This window comes from Neopsephotus bourkii, unplaced genomic scaffold (genome assembly GCF_033783945.1).
Source record: "Neopsephotus bourkii isolate Nb327-2 ecotype Australia unplaced genomic scaffold, CSIRO-AGI_Nbou_v1 NB_1462, whole genome shotgun sequence".
NCBI lineage: Eukaryota > Metazoa > Chordata > Aves > Psittaciformes > Psittacidae > Neopsephotus > Neopsephotus bourkii.
In genome coordinates, this window is record NW_026901939.1 from 258,834 (window position 1) to 279,071 (window position 20,238).

At 60.3% G+C, this 20,238-nt stretch overlaps 2 protein-coding genes across 3 annotated transcripts; one reads left to right on the forward strand and one right to left on the reverse strand.

Annotated features, from left to right (window-relative positions):
* Positions 1-407: 407 nt before the first annotated feature.
* SMARCD2 (SWI/SNF related, matrix associated, actin dependent regulator of chromatin, subfamily d, member 2) lies at positions 408-14,907 on the forward strand. Of its 2 annotated transcripts, none has more exons than XM_061368898.1 (13): positions 408-557; positions 7,214-7,398; positions 9,951-9,993; positions 10,547-10,669; positions 10,785-10,904; positions 11,036-11,131; positions 12,389-12,490; positions 13,358-13,519; positions 13,752-13,849; positions 14,086-14,221; positions 14,300-14,422; positions 14,514-14,615; positions 14,719-14,907. In XM_061368898.1, exons 1-13 carry the CDS (start codon positions 468-470, stop codon positions 14,770-14,772), a joined length of 1,434 nt encoding a protein of 477 aa, XP_061224882.1. In that variant the 5' UTR covers positions 408-467; the 3' UTR covers positions 14,773-14,907. The 2 variants fall into 2 exon arrangements, with proteins under 2 accessions (XP_061224882.1, XP_061224883.1); XM_061368899.1 differs by lacking the exon at positions 408-557 and adding an exon at positions 673-789.
* An 897-nt stretch (positions 14,908-15,804) lies between these two features.
* PSMC5 (proteasome 26S subunit, ATPase 5) lies at positions 15,805-19,930 on the reverse strand. Its single transcript, XM_061368900.1, has 12 exons — positions 19,797-19,930; positions 19,250-19,321; positions 18,848-18,917; positions 18,596-18,693; positions 18,198-18,254; positions 17,864-18,094; positions 17,613-17,739; positions 17,299-17,489; positions 17,109-17,207; positions 16,903-17,013; positions 16,739-16,825; positions 15,805-15,918 (listed from the first exon to the last, which is right to left on the reverse strand). Exons 1-12 carry the CDS (start codon positions 19,833-19,835, stop codon positions 15,865-15,867), a joined length of 1,236 nt encoding a protein of 411 aa, XP_061224884.1. The 5' UTR covers positions 19,836-19,930; the 3' UTR covers positions 15,805-15,864.
* Between the last annotated feature and the right edge of the window lie 308 nt (positions 19,931-20,238).

The following is a 20,238-nucleotide window of genomic DNA, read 5'->3' on the forward strand; positions in this document are numbered from 1 at the left end:
ACGATGGGGCCCCAGCCCCACACGGGGCTCCGCACGCAGCCGGGCCCGACCCCGCAGCGACCCCTGGCGGCCGGCGCAGAGCTCCGCAGGGTCCACCCGCGCCGTCCCGCAGGCGCGCACCGCCCCTGTGCACGCGCCCTCGCGCAAAGCACCCGCGCTCTCACGCGCACGCGCACGCTGCCCTATGCGAGCTCGCACACGAGGGGCGGAGCCTCAAGGAGCGCGGGGCCTGGGTGGGCGGGGCCTCGGCGCGGTGGGGTCTGGGGCGGAGACTTAGCGCTGGGGCGGGGCCGTGGACCCAGAACGGGGGCGTGGCCAGCGGGCCCGCGGTCGCCGCCGCTCCCGTGTGACCCGCGCGGCCGGGGCCGTCCCCCCCCCCTCCCGCCATGGCCGGCCGCGGCTCCTTTCCGCTCAGCCCGCTACCCCCCGCCGCCGCCCCGCCTCCCCCGGGGCCCGGCCCCGCCATCATGCGCGGTCCCAGCCCGGTTCCTGCCGCCGCCGCCGCTGCCGCCGCCCCGGGATACCGGCCCATGGGCCCGGCCGCCGCGCAGTACCAGGTGAGGCGGCCTCGGGGGCGTGTGTGGGGGGCGATGGGCGGGGGGGAACGCGGGGGACCCTGGGGGGCCCCAGCGGGGTGTGGGAGGTGCTGGGCCGGCCTTTGGGGCCTTCCCCGCGGCTGCCGGCACAGGCCCGGCCGCGGCTCCGCAGCCATTTCCCGTAGCGCGGCCCTGCTCGGAACCTGTTTATCCGCCTGAAGAGGCAAGGCGGGGGAGCCGCTCCGTGCTGCGGGTGCGTGTCCTCAAGGAGGAGCTGAGGAAATGGGGAAGTGGTGGCTGGCGCCTGCTGGAGAGGGGAAAGTAAACCCGAGCGGGAGTAAAGTGGGAGGAAACCCCTCGTTTTCCAGCCCGATCATAGAATCCTGGAGTCAGCCGGGTTGGAAAACACCTTTAGGATCATCAAGTGCAGTCGTTCCCCAGCACTGCCAAGGCCACCCCTAACCCATGGCACTGAGGCCTCGTCTCCACGCTGTGTGAACACTTGCAGGGACGGTGCCTGCAGCCCTGCCCTGGGCAGCCTGTTCCAATGCCTGAGCACCCTCTGGGGCAGGAATTGTTCCTCAGCTCCATCTAAACCTGCCCTGGTGCAGCTTGAGGCCGGTTCCTCTTGTCCCATCCCTTGTTCCTTGGGAGCAGAGCCCAGCCCCTCCTGGCTCCATCCTCCTGTCAGGCACTTGCAGGCAGCGATCAGGTCCCCATCTCCTATTAGTCCAGCCCTGTTAGAAGTGTATTCTGACCTACACTCCAGTTTCACCTCCCTCTCGCACTCCTGGGTTCACTCCTGGGCACACAGTGTTAGGTTTGTGGTGTGCAGCAGGCTTGGAATGGAGGAGCCCGGTTGTGCAACACGTTCTTGCTGGTCGCTTCCTCCAGAGCTCCCACCTCATTCCCGTGAGTTAGAACTTAAGGAATAAATCCAGTTGGAGGGATTTCCAGCTTGTGAAGCTTGCGTAACACGGGGTGAGGAAACAGCTTCCCCCTGTGGCCTTAAAACCAGGGAGAAGCCTGGTGCTGGAGACCAGAGGTGGCACAGCCAAGGCCGGTCTCAGTGTGAATCGATGGCGTTCCATTTGTCCTGACCTTCCGTGTGTTGCAAAATCCAGCTGGGAAAACCGTGCCTGACGGAGCAGCCGGGAGCTGCTCGCTGCTGGGAGTGAACAGGAGAACACACGCTCGCCTTTCCCCCTCCCTGTTGCTGGCCATAACACCGTGCTGGGAGCACACGGCCAGCGGAGGGTGATGTGGCCAGCACCGTGGTGTCCGGCACTGTTAAACCAGTGCAGTGGGGATGGTCAATGGGCACCACCAATGGTGAGCACGGTGCCAAGGGATCCACAGGGTCTGCCTTTTGTTTTGCAATTCCCAGGCTGGGGAAAGCAGCCCGTCCCAGCCCAGCGGCCATCCGGTGGTACCCGGAGGACTTCGTGCTCCGTTATGCCCTGGTTTGATGAAGAAACCCCGTTATTTGGGCACTAGGAGACACAAGAGGCCTCATGCGCGCCAGCGAGTGCTTCGGGGCTCTTTAAGCACTGGGTTTTCCAACATATGCTCGTCCTTCTGACATCCGTGCGTGCCTGCTGCTGATTTCCTGGCGGCTCCAGCAGGGGATTCATGAGGATGACTCTCTTTGGGAGTTCCTTCTGGGAGCCAGTGTTTCCAGAGCTTCCCAGTGCTGCTGCCATGCCTGCAATGGGAAGGAGAAGGGGTTTGTCCAGGAGAAGAGTGTTGGGCTGCTTGGTGCTGGGTCTGTGGACAGAGCCCCCATCCTGGTCCCTATTGCTGGCTTCACAGTTACCTTGTGCTGGTGCTTCTTCAGTGGTGCACAGAGGTGGCAAAAGGGTTTCATTGGCACTCGCTGGTGGGAAGGAGCCTGGTTTCCATGGGACAGGAGTGCTGTTGTCCCAGCACTCAGTGACCCCATCCCTGGGCAGGCAGCAGTGTGAAGGGGAGTTGTGCTTTGTGGACAGCGGAGATGGAGAAGTTGCTGTCTGGAGCCAGCTGAAAGATGGGGTGGCCTGGACGTGCTGGAGAGGGTGTAGTGATCCCAATCCACCCCATCTGCTTGGGAGCAGGGAAAAACTGTTCCTGCTCATCGGGTGATGGGGATTGGCTTGGAGGGGACCTGGGAACAACAGCCAGGGCTGGAGCTGTACCAGAGGGATGCTGCTTGGGCCAGGTGACCCCACCCTTCCCAAGGGAGAGGGTTTCCAAGGCAGGGTTCATCATAGGCTGAGCCTCCAGTTAATTGAGTGCTGATACAAAGCAGATGAACGCCGTCCTCTTGGAGCAAGAGAGAGGGAGGAAGGCAGCAACAGAGCGTTGTGGCCTCTGAAACGCTCTTAGTTTCTCCTGAGGGAACGTGAATGGGTGGACAACATCTCCAGAAGTTGCTGTTGAAGGCCCTCACTTCATCTTGCCCCTTCTCAAGAGCTATGGGAGCTGTTCCCTGGGCAGTTGAGCACTGCAGCAGCACAAAGGCAGTGGTTTATGCCAGGCTCTTCTCTCTGCTCTTCCTGTCCATGCCTCCAACCTGCCAGTTTCTCTTTCAAACAGGAACTCAGCACCTCTGTTCCTTGTTCCTGCATGCGTTCGTGCCCGTGTTAGGACTTGAATCCTTGTGACCTTTCCTTTCCCTGGCCTGGCAGCATCTGCAGCTCCAGACCTGAGGCAAGTTTGTCTGGACCAAACATCTCCTCTGGTGCCTGAAATGTTACCAACACGTGGTCTAAACCTGCTCTGTGTCTCTCCCTGTTGCTTTGTCCTTCTCCCTTTGATTTACTACTTCCTCATCTACTGCCTCCTGCAGCCTCTCCTGGCTCAAAACACAGCAGCTCTTCCGAGTGGGGCAGTCTGGGGGCTTGTGGGAGCAAGACGCTGCCTGCAACAGCATCTTGAGAACAGCCACCTCCCAGATGAAGATCTCCACCAGCACAAAGCCAGGCTTCTCCTGGCATTCTCCCAAGAGGGCTCTGCTCACAGATAACAAAGAGGGGGAAAGCACCCTTTTGGGGTGTGCTGGAGGGGCTCACTTGGTCCCAGTCCATGTGAAGCCCTGGGTTGAGTGGTGGCTTCTTGAGACCAGCCTTGCAAAGGAGCTCAAACCCTGTTTGTTTCTCCATCTCTCCTCATGGGATGTGCTGCCGTGCAGGGAGGGACTTGCAGGAAGAGCTGTTTTTGCCTGGCACCTCTCCAGGGCTCTGCTCCCAAAGCCCCGGGCGAGGATGCACGTGAGCTCTCGCTGTTAGTGTGTACAGAGTTGGATTGTGCCTTTCTGGCCAGAGCACAACGGGTTGTGCATTGGGAAGAGCCTTTTCCCCTTGCTGGGGAGATGTGCAGGGGAGAGCTGCAGCCTTGGGAGGAAGATGGGAGCTGTGTCCTGAGTTGCTGCTTCTCTTCAGGCTCGCTCTCCAGCTTCTTGCAGATCCATCCTGTGATTTACTGCTCCCCTCGTTTTCCTTTCTGCTACCAGCCTTCAGTTTCTGGGCTGCCCTTCCTCAAGAAGGGGCCTTTGGCAGGCGGGAAGGCTTCTGTCATGCCAGCAAACATCCATTGGGAAGCCTTCCAGCCTCCCATTGGATTCAGCTAAAGCTGACTCTGAGCAAAGCTCCCCAAACACAAATGGCCTGTGCGTTGACCTGGGATGAACCGCTAAACCACAGCCAGCCCCATCCGCTCCTTTGGCTCTGGCAGGGAGCAGAAACAAGCTGTTTTCTGTCCCATTTCCAAAGGGCTCTCTGCAGGGGAAGGCTGGATGAGGTCCAGCTTGTTCCTCAGAGCTGAGCTTGCTGGGTTTGCCCTTTGTCCACCTCACTGGCAGCAGCAGTGGGGCAAGCAGGGGAGGACGAGGACCCGGAGGAATGGGGCAGCAGCACAGCCCTGGGTGAAGAGGGGTGGACAGAGGGACAAAGAGTGTTAGACAGGAGTGAGCTAAGGAAGGGCTCCTTGGCTTGAGCTGGTTGAATAAAATATGCTGAATTTAAGCCCTCTTGCATCCTGCTCATTTCCAGGGCTTCCCAAAGGGGATGGAGGCAGGTTGCACCCACCAGGGCTGTAATGCTGCATTGAAGGCTGCCCTGTGCCTGGGTGGGCTGTGTCTTAGGAGGGGCTGAGGCTCCCTGGGCTGTTGAAAACAAGGCAGAGGCTGGTCCTCTTTTGCTGAGAGGTTTCTCCATTCCCCTTAGTTTGCAAATCTTGAGGGAAAACTGCATCCATCTGTGTGGAGGGTTCTGCATTCCCTTGTTTTCCTCATCCAAGCAATTCAACGCGGGTCCCTGGGAGGCTGAACTCACCCCCTCCAGCAGCTCAGCTGTGGCTGATGCTTCTCAGATGTTTGCAGAGGTGATCTTAAGGACTGAAGTGTGACAGATGCATTCATCCTTGCACTGCGTCTCTCACTGCTGACAGAGCTGTCTTCTCTTCTTGCAGCCCCTTGTCCCTCCAAAGAGCAGATGGACACACAGGACACCTTGCATAAGGTGCTGTCGCTGATGTGGAGCTGGTAAAGAAAACCAGCCAGCCTCCAGATCTGGGCTAGATGAGGAATATGACCCGTGGAGTGGCAGAGGGAGGCAGGAGAGGCCTCAGGGCATGGTGGTGATGATGAGAGCTGCCCTGGCTGAAGAACAGGAGCTGGCCATGGCCACGTCACCTTAGTCCAAGCAAGCTGTTGGCAGTGTTCCCTTGTCGGTGCGTGTGGGGATGGGGTTGTGTTGTCCGTTGGCAGGTAGGGAACCTCTCAGAGCTTCACCAGGTTCCCTGTGGCACCAATCACTGTCTTATGGGGGCTTGAGGAGCACCCAGGGGCAGAGATTTGCCCAGAAGCCATCTGCCTTCTCCATGCTCCTGGAGGCTCTGGGGTGTTGCAGGTGACCTCTTGCACCGTGCTGCTTTCCTTGGGGCTCCTGAATGTCTGCTTGGAAGTTCCACAGCTCCTCATGGCTTATCTGTTCCCCAGGAGCTCTGGTAGGTGAATCAGCAGGGCTGGGGAGCACACTGCTCCTGTAACCACACTGCAAATGGTATTCACGCAGTACCTCTGTGTTTCAGTGCTGCCAAGGGTGTGGATCTCCGTGCTGCCTCTCCTCCCAGCCCTGCCCTGGGGAGCTCCTGATAAACCCGGAGAAACCGGGTTCTGGCCTCGTGGGTTTTGGTGTAAGAGGAGGTGCTGGTGGCTGCGGGCAGCTCTTGGCCGTGTGGAGCAGTCCTGGTTGTCAAGAGGAGCTGTGCGAGCGTGGCTCATCCAAAGGAGAGGAGCAAACCCGCTCCAGCCTTGTAGCAAGGGCAGGTTTGTGAGCCCAGGCTCCAGAGCTGCTGCTTCAGAGCCAGTACTGGGTTGTGTAATGGGCTCAGCACTTCGTGTGCCTGGTTTTGAACTGCCACGTGCAGCACTCCCCCTGTGACCCGCTGCTGCAGGACACTTGATGCAGCACTTGGTATGGTTTTGGGGCTCTCCAACTTCCAGAGACACCAATGGCCTCCAGAGCAACTCGAGCTCTTGGGTTTGCACTCAGCAGCTTTGCAGGGAGGAGGTGAGTGTGGTTTGGCCCCAGCTGCCATCAGACAAACCCTCCTGCCACACATCTGAGCCTAAAACCTCATCTCCGTCTCACTTCTGTCAGGTTAAAGCCGTTTCCCATCGTTCAAACCCCTTCCCCAGCTTCCCTGTTGGCCTCCTTTAGGTATGGTAGGGCTGCCTTAAGCTGCTCTGGTGAGGTGGCTTCGAGCAGGGAGGTGCGGTGGAGGGGGATGTCCTGGCACGCTGTGGAGCCTGCGGCACAGCAGAAATGTTGCTCTGCTGGCTCCGTGGCTCTCCCAGCCTCGTGTCTTGGCAGCAGGGAGCTGAGGATCAAAGGATCCCTGGAAGCTGTTGGCTCGGGCTGCCGGTGCAGCAGGCTGGAGCGTGTAGGGGCAGCCAATGGGTGGTGGGGTGCTGTGACTGCTTGCTGAGGGTCCCAGGGGGCTGTGGGTGCTGGCACTTGTGAGCCGGCAATGTGGCTGCTGTGTTGCCAAGCTGCTCTGTGCCAGGGGATGCACATGGGCTGTGAGTGCTGCTCTGGGTCAGGACCCTTTGCAGGGGGGTTGGATGTTGTGTTGAGGCTCCTAAATGCCCCTTCCAGGTCCCTGGAGGGGGAAAGACAGGAAGGGTTCTGGCAGGGGGTGAGCTCTCCCCTCCATCCCTGCACCCAGGAGCTCAGCTTCCTTCCTCATTCCCAGAGCTATTAGGAAGTGGGATTGCTCCACTCCCCTCCCAGCAGTGCTGCTGTCTGGAGGGGAACCCTCTGCACAGCACCTGATGTCCCCAGGCTTTGCAGGCAATAGTGACCCTCGCGATGCTCCAGGTCCCACGTCTCCTGCTGTGGTGGTGGCTCAGGGCCATGCATGGTTTCAGAGCTGTGCTTGCTGCCAGGCTGGGCTTTCCCTGTGCTCAGTGCCTTCTGCTCATCCCATCACTCCTCCTGCAGTGGGAAGGCTGCAGCTCCAGTTGTTCTTCCCATTTCCTTTCCCTGGCCCTGGCTCACACCTTGGAGCAGGATACAGCTGCAGGAATCTCACTGGGAAGAAGCAAGAGGGCCGATGGCATCAGCTGGTCCCCTGCAGAGCTCAGCTCCCCTTGCAGGGCAGCGTTTAACACATTCCTCTCTTCTCTTCCCCACCAGCGCCCCGGGATGCCGCCCGGCAGCAGGATGCCCATGGCAGGCCTGCAGGTGGGACCACCAGGAGCCCCCCCATATGGAGCAGCCTCCCCAATGAGACCCGGCCTGCCACAGTCCATGATGGATCCCTTCAGGAAGCGCCTGCTGACCCCCCAGGCACAGCCCCCGCTGGCCACACAGAGGAGAGGGTAAGGGGATGGCACCCACAACAGGGGTGTTCTATGGGGACGGGGACAGAGAACACTCAGTTTGCTGCTTCTCTGCGTTCTCATCTCTGTGCCAGTAACCAGGCAACCTCCCTACAAGCACTTGTGCTTGCCAGCACCAGCTCCTCGGGGTCTTTCCCCCTCTACTCTGTTCTTGTGAGACCCCACTTGCAGCACTGTGTGCAGTTCTGGTGTCCCCAGCGTTAGAATGACACGGAGCTGTTGGAGCAAGTCCAGAGGAGGCCATGAGGATGATCAGGGGCTGGAGCAGCTCCTGTATGGAGACAGGCTCAGAGCACTGGGGCTGTTCAGCCTGGAGAAAAGAAGCTGTGTGGAGACCTCAGAGCAGCTTCCAGTGTCTGAAGGGGGCTACAAGGATCCTGGGGAGGGTCTCTTCATCAGGGACTGTAATGATAGGACAAGGGGTGATTGAGATGAGCTTAGGCAGAAGCTCTTCCCTGTGAGGGTGCTGAGACGCTGGCACAGGGTGCCCAGAGAAGCTGTGGCTGCCCCATCCCTGGCAGTGCTCAAGGCCAGGTTGGACACAGGGGCTTGGAGCAAGCTGCTCCAGTGGAAGGGGTCCCTGCTCGTGGCAGGAGTTGGAGCTGGAGGAGCTTTAAGCTCCCTTCCAACCCAAACCAGGCTGGGATTCTAGGATTCCCAGGGTGGGGTCTCTTCGTCCTAACAGATACTCAGGCCCTGTTCCCTGCCCTGAACACAGCTGGCTCCGTGATCCCTCCACAGGCTATTGCAGCCTCTGCACAGTGACTGCGCATCCCAAGCAAGCAGGGGATTAGGGACAGCTCACCATGGAGCAGACGTCACCAGCCAGATAAGGCTGCAGCTCATTCCCAAGGGCTGGCTGCATGGATCAGCTGGGCTAGCATCCTTGCTCCCAGATGGCTGTGGATCAAGGGATTAGGAATTGCCAGCTGCTGATGGGGTGGCCAAACCCTGCAGGGCAGGAAGCATTTATAATGCATCAGGGGGAGCTCAAAGCAGTGCCCTGGCTCCCTCTTTAGCTGGAGCTGCCCTCCCAGTGTGTCCACAGGGTAACCGCTGTACCTTGTACATCACTGCCCTGCTGCTTCCCTGCTGCCAAAGGAAAGGGACTTCCCTCTGCCCCATGCACCCTCACTCATGCAGCAGAATGGGAGGAGAGTGTTTCCCTCTGTATCCAGGCATTGAGCAGGATGGGGATGTGGAATGAGGGTGGGCTCAGGCTCACAGGGTGCTGCAGAGCATGGGGTGGGAAGAGAGGACAGGGCTCTGTGGTCTCACAGGAGAGAGCCAAACTGGCTCTGGGCAGGGCTGCAGCCATTCTGTGGCCACTGTTTCCTTTTTACCCATGAAGATTTCAGCCCCACCATGGCAAGGTTGGGTTGGTTTTAGCTGGATTTAAGTGGGTTCCTGGAAATGGGCTTTGGTTTGTACCTCATGTGATAGCCATTTCTAGAGAGGGAATACAGGAACAGACAGGAGCATGCTGCAGCCCAGGCTTTGCCTTATACCACCTTCTCCTTGCTCCTGCCTTGCAGCACCTTTAGCAAGAGGTAGCAGCAAAGCAAACTGACCCCAGGGGCTGGGTTTCCTTCCCTGTGAAAGGCTTGAGACACCCAACATCTTCCCCCAGTTATCTTGGCTGGAGTGCAGGGAGCTCCCTGGGCAGCAGCACAGGGGGACATGGAGCTGCTGGAGTGAGGCCAGAGGAGGCCATGGGGATGCTGCGAGGGCTGGAGCAGCTCTGCTCTGGAGCCAGGCTGAGAGAGCTGGGCTGGGGCAGCCTGGAGAAGAGAAGGCTCCTGAAGGGGAGACCTTAGAGCAGCTCCAGTGCCTAAAGGGGCTGCAGGAAACCTGGAGAGGGGCTTGGGACAAGGGATGTAGGGACAGGCCAAGGGGAATGGCTTGAACCTGCCCGAGGGGAGACTGAGCTGAGCTCTTAGGCAGAAGCTCTTCCCTGTGAGGGTGCTGAGGCGCTGGCACAGGGTGCCCAGAGAAGCTGTGGCTGCCCCATCCCTGGCAGTGCTCAAGGCCAGGTTGGACACAGGGGCTTGGAGCAAGCTGCTCCAGTGGAAGGGGTCCCTGCCCGTGGCAGGGGTTGGAGCTGGAGGAGCTTTGAGGTCCCTTCCAACCCAAACCAGGCTGGGATTCTGTGATGATTCCTATACTTTCTCTTACTCATTTGCTTTCTGGCACTAAGCTGAGGTCTCATGGCCTAGATGCTCTCACAGCATCTGTTTGCTCTCCTCCTGCAAGTCCAAAGTCCCTGTCGCACAGAGCAGCCCCAAAAGGAGACCTCATCTCCCCCAGGCCTGTTCACTGCTGCCAGACAGAGCCATCCACGTGGCACGGAGCTGGCACTGCCACTGTGCCTGCCCTCTCTGGAGCCTGGCCCTGTTAGTGGCCTGGATGGGGCCAAAGTGCCACCAGGCTTCTAGCATACAAGCAGGGCTCAGCAGTGTCAACAGCACCCGCCGGGCAAGGAGCAGGATGTCCTGTGAGGTGTTTTGTGCCCTTCTCTGTGCTCTTTGCAGGGTGAAGAGGAGGAAGATGGCTGACAAGGTGCTGCCACAGAGGGTGAGTGCATGGGGAAGGCACTGAGCTGCTACAGGGACCTGTGCTGCCTTCCCAGTGGAGCCAAGGTGATGAAGTCCCCAGGAGGAGGAGGATCTCACTGAGCTGCCTCCTGCCCCCTGGGCATTGCAGCTCAGTCCCAAACCTACCCAGAAGATGTCTTATCTCTGCCTCTGGGCTGGCAGGAGAAGGTTTGGGGTGTGCATAAGTTGGACAAGCAGGATTTTGAGCAAGCCAGGAGCAGCGATGGCTTGGGGTAGGGACCCCAGGAGCACCTGGGGGTCCCTCTTGATAACCCAGGGTTACATTACCTGCCTATGACACTGGGCACAGGGCCAGGCTCCAAAACGAGGTCTGCAGCACAGCTCTGGGATGTGGGGAGAGCTTTGCAGGCTGTAGTCTTGCATTTCAGATGAGAAATCAATGCCGTCGTGCTGAACTCATCACCTGGTGGCTCCTTGGTGGGTCAGCCCAGCACCAGTAGCGTTGCTGGGGCTGATGCAGGGGATGCAGCCCCATCGCAGCACACAAGGAACTGAGCACTCCTGTTTGGCAGATCCGGGAACTGGTCCCAGAATCCCAGGCCTACATGGACCTCCTCGCCTTTGAGCGCAAGCTGGACCAAACCATCGCTCGGAAGAGGATGGAGATTCAGGAGGCCATTAAGAAGCCACTGACGGTGCGTTGGCCACACTGGCTGGATGGGATGGGGGCTATGAGGTGGGTGCTGCTCTGGGTGCTGGCAGCCCCCCTCTCGCTCCAAGCATCCCCCCCTCCTTCTCTCTTTTTCACAGCAAAAACGGAAGCTGAGGATTTACATCTCCAACACTTTCACCCCAGCCAAAGAAGAAGGAGAGGGTGGGGAGCGTGTGGCCTCCTGGGAGCTGCGTGTGGAGGGCAAACTGCTGGAGGATGTAAGGATACAGGCAGGGATGGACTGGTGCTGGGAGGAGCACTGGTGCCCTGGGCTGGGCTGGATGGAGGTGGGGTTTGGGTTGAAGCCCTCCATGGAAGCGTCAGGCCAAGTCTCTGCTCTCTTTTGCAGCCAAGCAAGCAGAAGAGGAAGTTCTCCTCCTTTTTCAAGAGCCTCGTCATAGAGCTGGACAAAGAGCTGTATGGGCCAGACAACCATCTGGTGGAGGTGAGATGGAAGGCTCATGGTGCCTGGGGGTGTTGAGCAAGAAGCTTTTGGGTGCTGGGAATGGGGCTGAACCCTCCATGGGGGAGCAGGCTCAAGTGTTCTTGCCTGCTCCTGGCTGGTGGCTGGTGTGATGGGTCCTGGCAGCGAGTGCTGCCCACTCAGCTCTTAACCCCCTCCTGCCTGCAAGCAGAAGGACAATGGGGCTGGTGCAGGGCCTGGAGCACCAGTGTGATGGGGAATGGCTGAGGGATTCAGTCTGGAGCAGAGAAGGCTCAGGGGGGACCTGATGGCTGCCTACAGGTGCCTGACAGGAGGATGGAGCCAGGAGGGGCTGGGCTCTGCTCCCAAGGAACAAGGGATGGGACAAGAGGAACCGGCCTCAAGCTGCACCAGGGCAGGGTTAGATGGAGCTGAGGAACAATTCCTGCCCCAGAGGGTGCTCAGGCATTGGAACAGGCTGCCCAGGGCAGGGCTGCAGGCACCGGCCCTGCAAGTGTTCACACAGCGTGGAGACGAGGCCTCAGTGCCATGGGTTAGGGGTGGCCTCGGCAGTGCTGGGGTAAGGGTTGGACTGGATGAGCTTAAAGGGCTTTTCAAACCCTATTGATTCCATGATTCCAAGTAGAGTTGAGCAGAGCTGAGCTGTGGGGCTGCACCCAGGGGGTGGCTCTGGAGGCAGCCTGGGCAGCCCCAGGTCCCTTAGGTTTGCACAGGAGCTGATGCTGCAGGAAAGCTCTTTGTGCATCCTGGAGCCAGGAGGGAAGAGGGATCTGCTGCAGAGGTGGGAGGTGGAGCACTGCCAGTGAGTAGGAGCCCCCCTTTGTTGGGTGATCCTGCTGGAACAGGTTCTCCCTGTACCCAGTTCATGGTTTTTACCCCAGGAAGTGCTTGTTTCTGTGGTGGTTTGTGAACAGCTCTGATGAGCATCCCCTGCAGTGCCCGAGGCAGGGTTGATCCTGTGTGGATTCCAGACGCTGTTTGAGTCCCTGCCATTAAATGCTCAGGGCTGTAACTCCCCAGCCCACCCAAACTCCCCTCCACCCCTGTGCTGGAGCACATTAAGCCAGATCCTTTGGGCTGGGTGGGCTCTTGGCTGAAGCCCCCTGGGGTCAGCCTGCCAGGGGTGGGCTCCAGGCTCTCTGCCTCTGCTGGAGCCCTGCATGAGCCCAATGCCCTGCTCTCTGCAGACAGGAGGCCTGGTTGCAGGTGCCTTGTCACGCTCCTGGAGTTACCCAGTGCCCCCTTGCTCTCTTGTAGTGGCACCGGCTGCCCACGACCCAGGAGACCGACGGCTTCCAAGTGAAGCGTCCCGGCGATGTCAATGTGAAATGCACTCTGCTGCTCATGCTGGATCACCAGGTAGGGCCCTGGGGACACAGAGGTGCTGCTGCCTGGCCTCCGGCATGGCTCAGCTGTGAGGGGCAGCAACTTGTATGAGGCTGTTGTGAGGCTGTGAGGGAGCACAGAGGGTTCCAGGCATGGACCACACAGCCAGTGCTGGCCCGAGGGCTGTGCAGGGCACCAGTTAGGAGAGGGTCACTTCCAAGCACCAGAGAGAGCCCTGCAGCCTTTGTTGGTCAATGAGGAACTGAACATGACCGGGCTGTGTGCGCTTGAGCCCAGAGACCCCGTGTCCTGGACTGCATCCCCACAGCATGAGCAGCAGGTCAAAGGAGGTGATCCTGCCCCTCTGCTCTGCTCTTGTGAGACCCCACCTCAGCACTGTGTGCAGTTCTGGTGTCCTCAGCATCAGGACATGGAGCTGTTGGAGCAAGACCAGAGGAGGCCATGAGGATGATCAGGGGCTGGAGCAGCTCCTGTGTGGAGCCAGGCTGGGAACATTGGGGCTGTTCAGCCTGGAGAAGAGAAGCTGCATGGAGACCTCAGAGCAGCTTCCAGAAGGATGCTGGAGAGGGCCTCTTCATCAGGGACTATAGTGATGGGACAAGGGGTGATGGGTTCAAACTGAAATGGGAATTTCAGGTTATATCTAAGGCAGAAGCTCTTCCCTGTGAGGGTGCTGAGGCGCTGGCACAGGGTGCCCAGAGAAGCTGTGGCTGCCCCATCCCTGGCAGTGCTCAAGGCCAGGTTGGACACAGGGGCTTGGAGCAAGCTGCTCCAGTGGAAGGGGTCCCTGCCTGTGGCAGGGGTTGGGACTGGAGGAGCTTTAAGGTCCTTTCCAGGCCCAACCATTGTGTGATTCCATGCTCCTGCGTGCCCGTGCAGCCTCCGCAGTACAAACTGGACCCTCGCCTGGCTCGCCTGCTTGGGGTGCACACCCAGACCCGCGCCAGCATCATGCAGGCGCTCTGGCTCTACATCAAGCACAACAAGCTGCAGGACAGCCACGAGAAGGAGTACATCAACTGCAACCGCTACTTCCGCCAGGTCAGCCCTCGCCCTGCGGCCCCAGTGCGCTCTGCTGGGAGAACCCCTTCCCACCCCCAGTACGGCCACAAACAGCAGCTCCTTTGGCTGGCAGCGAGCTCCAGTCTCAGTTTATCCCTCATCCATCAGCTTGCCATGCACAAACCGGGGGTGGATGAGCCTCTCCTCTTGCCTGGCCCTCTCTAAGGTGGAGGGGGGCCCTGCCAACACAGACTCTGCTTTGTCCCTCCAGATCTTCAACTGCATCCGCATGCGCTTCTCTGAGATCCCCATGAAGCTGGCGGGGCTCCTGCAGCACCCCGATCCCATCATCATCAACCACACTATCAGGTAGGGGTGGAGAGCGTGATGAGCAGTGCTCCCCAAGGCTCTGGGAGGTGCACAGTGGTACCTGCAGGGGGGCTGAGGTCTGCAGCCCAAAGCAGAAGTCTCCCAGAATGATCCAACCCCATGTGGGGTTTGTTGGGGCAGGCGCTGGGGTCCTGGGGTTGTGCTGGGGCAGTCGATCCAGCCCTGCAGCAGGGTGGGGGTGACAAAGCATCCCCCAACACCCCTTTTCCTGCCAGCGTGGACCCCAATGACCAGAAGAAGACTGCGTGCTATGACATTGATGTGGAGGTGGACGATCCCCTGAAGGCTCAGATGAGCAACTTCCTGGCTTCCACCACCAACCAGCAGGAGATCGCCTCGCTGGATGCCAAGGTGCTAGTGGGGGGAGCTTGGTGGCAGCAATGTCCTGCTCGGGGGGGACAGCTGCATCTCACCCTGTCCTCTCCCTAGATCCATGAGACCATTGAATCCATCAACCAGCTGAAGACGCAGCGCGATTTCATGCTGAGCTTCAGCAACAACCCCCAGGATTTCATCCAGGAATGGATCAAATCCCAGAGGAGGGACCTCAAGGTAAAACCCTGGGGCTGGGCAGAGCGAAGGGCTGGGGGGGGGGTGATGCTGGGGTTCACCCCATGTCCCCCCCATCCTGTGTCTTGCTCAGATCATAACGGATGTGATTGGGAACCCCGAGGAGGAGCGGCGAGCTGAGTTCTACCAGCAGCCCTGGGCGCAGGAGGCTGTGGGCAGACACATCTTTGCCAAGGTGGGCTCTGTGCTGTGCCAGAGGGGAGCTGCAAGGGTGGGATGGGGGTAAGGGAGCACAGGGCAGCCGCTGGCCCTACCTGACCCCCATCCACCTCCTGCAGGTCCAGCAGCGTCGGCAGGAACTGGAACAAGTGCTCGGGATCCGCCTCACCTAAAGGGGCCGGCGGGGGCTCGGGAGCTCCTTCTCTCGCTGCTGCCTGAGCCTGATGGTACTTACTGGAATCAAACAGCACTTGCACAAACCCGACGTGCCTGGAGGGACTCGGAGCCACCCCTGGGCTCCCCAGGCAGAGCACAGCAGAGGCTCCCCCGCTCCAAGTCCCGCTGCAGCCCTGGCGCTGCGCTAACGCTTCTCCGCATCCCTCCTGCGCTCCTCGCTCCCCTCCTCCAGCCTAAACCCCTCCTGGAGCTGCTGCCCAGCAGGGCCAAGCTGCCTGCGTGCACCAGGAGCTGCCTCCTGCTCTCCCTGAGCCCAGCTGCCAGCACGGCAGGCCCAGCCCTGCCCCTCTGCAACCAAAGTTGTGTCATTCCAAACGCCAGCCCCCCTTCTCCTGACGTTTTGCACTATTTTTGTGAGCAGGTTTTATAAAACAATAGATAAAAAAGCGTTTTGTACAGTGGGTTTGTATTTGATTAATATATTGAGTTCCTCTTCCTGCACCCATGGCCTCAATCTATGCAGTGGGGGGGGAGCTCAGGGCTGGCTCGGCCCAAACTGCTCTTTTTTAGATGGAACCAAGGGTTTTTTTAGGGTAAGTTTTTGACAATCAGTTGATTTGTAGGATGAGTGACTCGGGCCGGGTGAGCCCACACTGCAGGGGAGGGGGCAGAGGGGGTGGCTCTGCCCCCAGCAGCCTGTGTACAGTGGGACCACCAGGGCTATGGAGGGAACTGGAGATGCTGGGGCATGAGGGGACCAAGTGGGGCAGAGAGGACAGTGCCACCGACGTGCCTTAACTCCCCCCCCCAGCCCAGGCTGGAGCGGCTCTGCCTCCTCCAGGGGTGCAGGCAGAGGGGAGGTGGGTTTACACGGCTCAGGGGTGCCTGCTCTGCCTCTTGTGTAACCGGTTTTTGTCTATTTTGGACGTTTTCTAATAAAAGCAGTTAGCAGCAGCTCGTGTGGCTTTGTGCTGAGTCCCAACACCCCCCCCCCCCCCGCCCCCCAACCCCATAGCAGGGCACAGGCCTGGCCGTAGCAGCACTTTATTAGAGGTGGTGCAGCCAGAGGAGCAGCCTTGGCCTCGCTGTTACTTCCACAGCTTCTTGATGGACATGTTCTTCTCGCTGTCCTTCTGCATCACCTGGGCGCAAAGGAGACAACAGTTGGGTCCATTCCAGCATGCAGCCCCCATTTGGGTGCTAGTAACCCCAAACCCTGTGCCAGCCCTGCACAGGAGCTGTCAGCTCCCTGCTCTCCTCCCTTGTCACTCACATGGAGACAACTCCCTTAAATTCTAGACTGGCTTAGTTGGGTCTTAAAGCTCTCCCAGCTCCAACCCCTGCCACGGGCAGGGACCCCTTCCACTGGAGCAGCTTGCTCCAAGCCCCTGTGTCCAACCTGGCCTTGAGCACTGCCAGGGATGGGGCAGCCACAGCTTCTCCGGGCACCCTGTGCCAGCGCCTCAGCACCCTCACAGGGAAGAGCTTCTGCCTAAGAGCTCAGCTCAGTCTCCCCTCGGGCAGGTTCAAGCCATTCCCCTTGGCCTGTCCCTACAGGCCCTTGTCCCAAGCCCCTCTCCAGGTTCCCTGCAGCCCCTTTAGGCACTGGAGCTGCTCTAAGGTCTCCCCTTCAGGAGCCTTCTCTTCTCCATGCTGCCCCAGCCCAGCTCTCTCAGCCTGGCTCCAGAGCAGAGCTGCTCCAGCCCTTGCAGCATCTCCATGGCCTCCTCTGGAGTCACCCAAACAGCTCCGCATCCTTCTTTTGCTATTGCCCCATAGCTGGATCAGGACTGCAGGGCAGGGATCTTAACCCTGCTGTCTGTCCCCAGAACTGACCCCAATCAAGTTTCCCACCTCCCAGGTCCTGGCAGACACTGCCCAGGCCCATTTATGCCTCCCCAGCAAGGAGCTGTTGCTGCAGGGACCCCCCCACACCTCTTCTGCCTCCCCCGCAGCACTAACCTTGGCAACAGCCATTTCGAAGTCTTCTTGTGTGACGTGCACCCGCCTCTCCCTCAGCGCGTACATGCCAGCCTCCGTGCACACCCCCTGCGAGGGACAGGGACATCACCACCTGCCACTGCCCCCTCTGCCAGCCCCAGTGCCACTGCAGGGCCCTGGCTCACCTTCACCTCCGCGCCCGATGCCCCCGGCATCAGCTCCGCGATCTTCCGCAGGTTGATGCCTCGCGTCAGGTTCATCTTCCGGGAGTGGATCTTGAGGATGTCCAGGCGGGCCTGGGGGAGAGCGGCAGCAAAGAGAGGGATGGAGCAGTAGGAATCGCTTCCAGGCAGGTTGGGGACGGGGTCAGGGCCGCAGGGACCCCACCTACCTCCTCATTGGGAGGAGGGAACTCGATCTTCCTGTCGATGCGGCCGGGGCGCAGCAGAGCCGAGTCCAGGATGTCGATGCGGTTTGTGGCCATGATCACCTGCACGGGAACAGCAACCATCGCCATTGTGGCCACCCCATGACCAGCAGGACACAGCCCCAGCCCCAAGGCAAGGATGGTACCCTCTGACCTTGATGTTCTTGGTGGCCTCGAAGCCATCGAGCTGGTTGAGGAGCTCCAGCATCGTGCGCTGCACCTCACTGTCCCCACCAGAGCCGCCCTCCAAGCGGGAAGAGCCGATGGAGTCAATCTCATCCATGAAGATGATGGAGGGAGCGTGTTCCCGGGCCATCACAAACAGCTCCCGCACCATGCGGGCACCTGCAGGAAGCAGAGAGGGCTGAGCCTGGGCTCACCGAGCTCCATCTGCCCCAGACCCCGTGCGAGAGGCTGGACCCGAGGCCACCCAGCACCACGGGAGCCACCTCCCCCTGCACCCTTTACCTTCCCCAATGAACTTCTGCACCAGCTCCGAGCCCGAGACACGGATGAAGGTGCAGTCGGTGTGGTGGGCAACAGCCCTGGCCAGCAAGGTCTTGCCTGTGCCGGGGGGTCCATAGAGCAGCACACCCTGCAATGAGCACACAGACACCTCAGCACCCCATCCATACTGCACAGGCAGCAGGGGAGACCCTCAGAGGTGACCCCAAAGAGCCCCCAGATGCTGGCCCCCACCACAGATCCCCAGCACTTGCCTTGGGCTGGGCAATCCCCAGAGCCTCAAAGAGCTCAGGGTGCTTGACTGGCAGCTCGATCACCTCCTTGATCTCCTTAATCTGCTTGTCCAAGCCCCCTATCATCTCATAAGTAGAATCTGGAACCTTCTCCACCATCATGAGGGACACGAGCGGGTCCACTTTGTTGGGCAGGATCTTGTGCAGGGTGTAGCTGTCATTGCGCAGGGCCACGCGGCAGTTCGGGGTCACCTGCAGCGAGCAGAGGGGAACTCAGCACCCCTGGGCAGGGGCAGGGCCAGGACAGGCAGCTCCGGGCTTCCCATGCCCCCTCCCACATTCCCCAGACACTCACATCATTGATGTCGATGTTCTTGTCCACATCCACCACGAACTTCCCCTCCGGGTGCACCTGGAGAGCGACAGTTGCCACCAGGAGTTATCTCCCTGTCATGTGCCCAACAGCCACAATGGGTGCTTGGAGCAGCAGGAGGGAGCCAGGGAGCTCAGCCACCACCAAACTCCCTGTAGCCCCTCCTGTCCCCAGGAGGCCTATGGCAGCTGCCTCCTACCAGCAATGTGGCCCAGGAGAGCAGCCACAATGTGCCCCTCTGGAGCACAAAGGCCTCATTTCACATCTTTTAACTGCTACATCCTCTCAGAGCTCATGCTCGCACTCACTCCAAGCCCTGGGGGATCAAAGGGAGGGTCTGTCAGACCCCACCCCAGACCTGGTCACCCTCAGCCCCATACCTTGACAAGCACTTTCTTCTTGTCCATGGCTCTCACCACCTCTCCCACATACGAGCCCTGCTCCTGCAGGAGCTGCAGCTCCTCCCGCAGCAGGCGCACTGCAGACAGGGAGACGTCAGCACCAGCCACAAGCAATTGTGCCCATCCCTGCCCATGATGGAGGGGCAGTGCTCGCCACCATGGCTGGCAACTGGGCCAGGAGCCACCAGCCCCAGAGCCCCAGTGAGGAAGACGAGGGGAGCTGAGCCATACCTTTAGCATTCAACTCGTTCCTCTGTGCTTGCAGGCGCCGCAGGTTCTGGCTCTTCTCGTTCACAATGAGCTGTTGGGAGAACAGCTTTGCTGTGCCCTCTAGATCCCATGCTGTGCTCACAGCGCCAGCACCAACACAACGGCCTTCGCTTGGGACAGGGGCTTGCAGGAGAGAGCCCTTCCCAGCAGGGCACAGCTACACCCCACAGCCAAGAGGTGGGACTCATCTCATGCTCCTCTACCACCCAAAGGTTGTGGAGAGCACCCCGGGGCAGCGTTTCCTTCTCCCACCCCAGTGCAGGACATCCACAGCACAGTGCTATGGGGGCTCCCAATGCAAGCATAGGGATGTGGCCACACAGCCCTGGCCGGGCACCTCGTGTACCTCCAGGCCTGGCTCACCTGCAGCTCCTCGATCTTGGACAGGTAGTACTGCCGGAGCCCCGTGCCGCCCTTCCCGTCATCCATCTCCATCTGCGGGAAAGCAGAGCTCAGCACCACGGGCCTTGGCCCCAGGGCCTGGCCAGTCCACCCACCAGAGCAGTGCTCCAAGCCCCTGTGTCCAACCTGGCCTTGAACACGGCCAGGGATGGGGCAGCTACAGCTTCTCTGGGCACCCTGTGCCAGCGCCTCAGCACCCTCACAGGGAGTAACTTCTGCCTTGTATTCAACCTGAATGTTCCCTGTTTCAGTTTAAACCTCTCCAGCACCCGCCGCCCCACCATTCCCACCCACAACGCCCCCTTCTCCCGCAGCCTCCTCTCGCACCCCCAGGCCCCTCAGGGAGGCTGAGGCGAGACCCGCCGAGTCACGGCTCCCGCCAGGCCCCGACCACATGCGGTCTCAGCAGAGCCCCGCGGCAGCACGGCGCGGCCCGAGCACCCCCCGACAGTCCCGGCTTCAACCCATCCCAACCCATCCCCTCCATCCTGGCCCGGCCCGGTCGCACCTGCTCGGGCCCGTCCACCGCCATCTTCTCCGCCGGCATCAGGCCCCGGCGCAGCTCCTGCCGACAACAAAGATGGCCGCCAGCCTCCTTCCTTCCTGCACGCCCGGCGCGATAACGTCACTTCCTCTCCCCGTAGCGTAGAGCGCCGCCAGCTGGGTGAAGCGCGCTCAGGTTGCAGCGTTGCCGCCATTTTGGTACGGTCAAAGCTGATTTCCCCGCACCGAGGAGCACCAGGGGAGCAAGGACGGGTCTTGGCCTCCGAGCCTCCAGCGGAGGAGGGGTCTCCGAGGGTACCGGTTACCGCTCCCCCGTCTCCCGCCCAAGGCAGCCCGCCTGGCCGCGGAGGGGAGGGCCCGCCACACTCAACATGGCGGCCAGGGCGAGGAGAAGCGGAAGTCGGGCGGCTGGCGCGGGGTACGACGGGAAGGGTGTGAGGACACGC

Coding starts and splice junctions, on each gene's coding strand:
- SMARCD2 (XM_061368898.1), top strand. CDS start 468: ATGCGCGGTCCCAGCCCGGTTCCTGCCGCCGCCGCCGCTGCCGCCGCC. Junction 12,491..13,357: donor TGCTCATGCTGGATCACCAG/GTAGGGCCCTGG, acceptor GTGCCCGTGCAG/CCTCCGCAGTACAAACTGGA. Junction 14,423..14,513: donor CCCAGAGGAGGGACCTCAAG/GTAAAACCCTGG, acceptor TGTCTTGCTCAG/ATCATAACGGATGTGATTGG.
- PSMC5 (XM_061368900.1), bottom strand. CDS start 19,835: ATGCCGGCGGAGAAGATGGCGGTGGACGGGCCCGAGCAG. Junction 17,014..17,108: donor TCCCTCCTCCCAATGAGGAG/GTAGGTGGGGTC, acceptor GCTCTCCCCCAG/GCCCGCCTGGACATCCTCAA. Junction 16,826..16,902: donor CATCGGGCGCGGAGGTGAAG/GTGAGCCAGGGC, acceptor TGTCCCTCGCAG/GGGGTGTGCACGGAGGCTGG.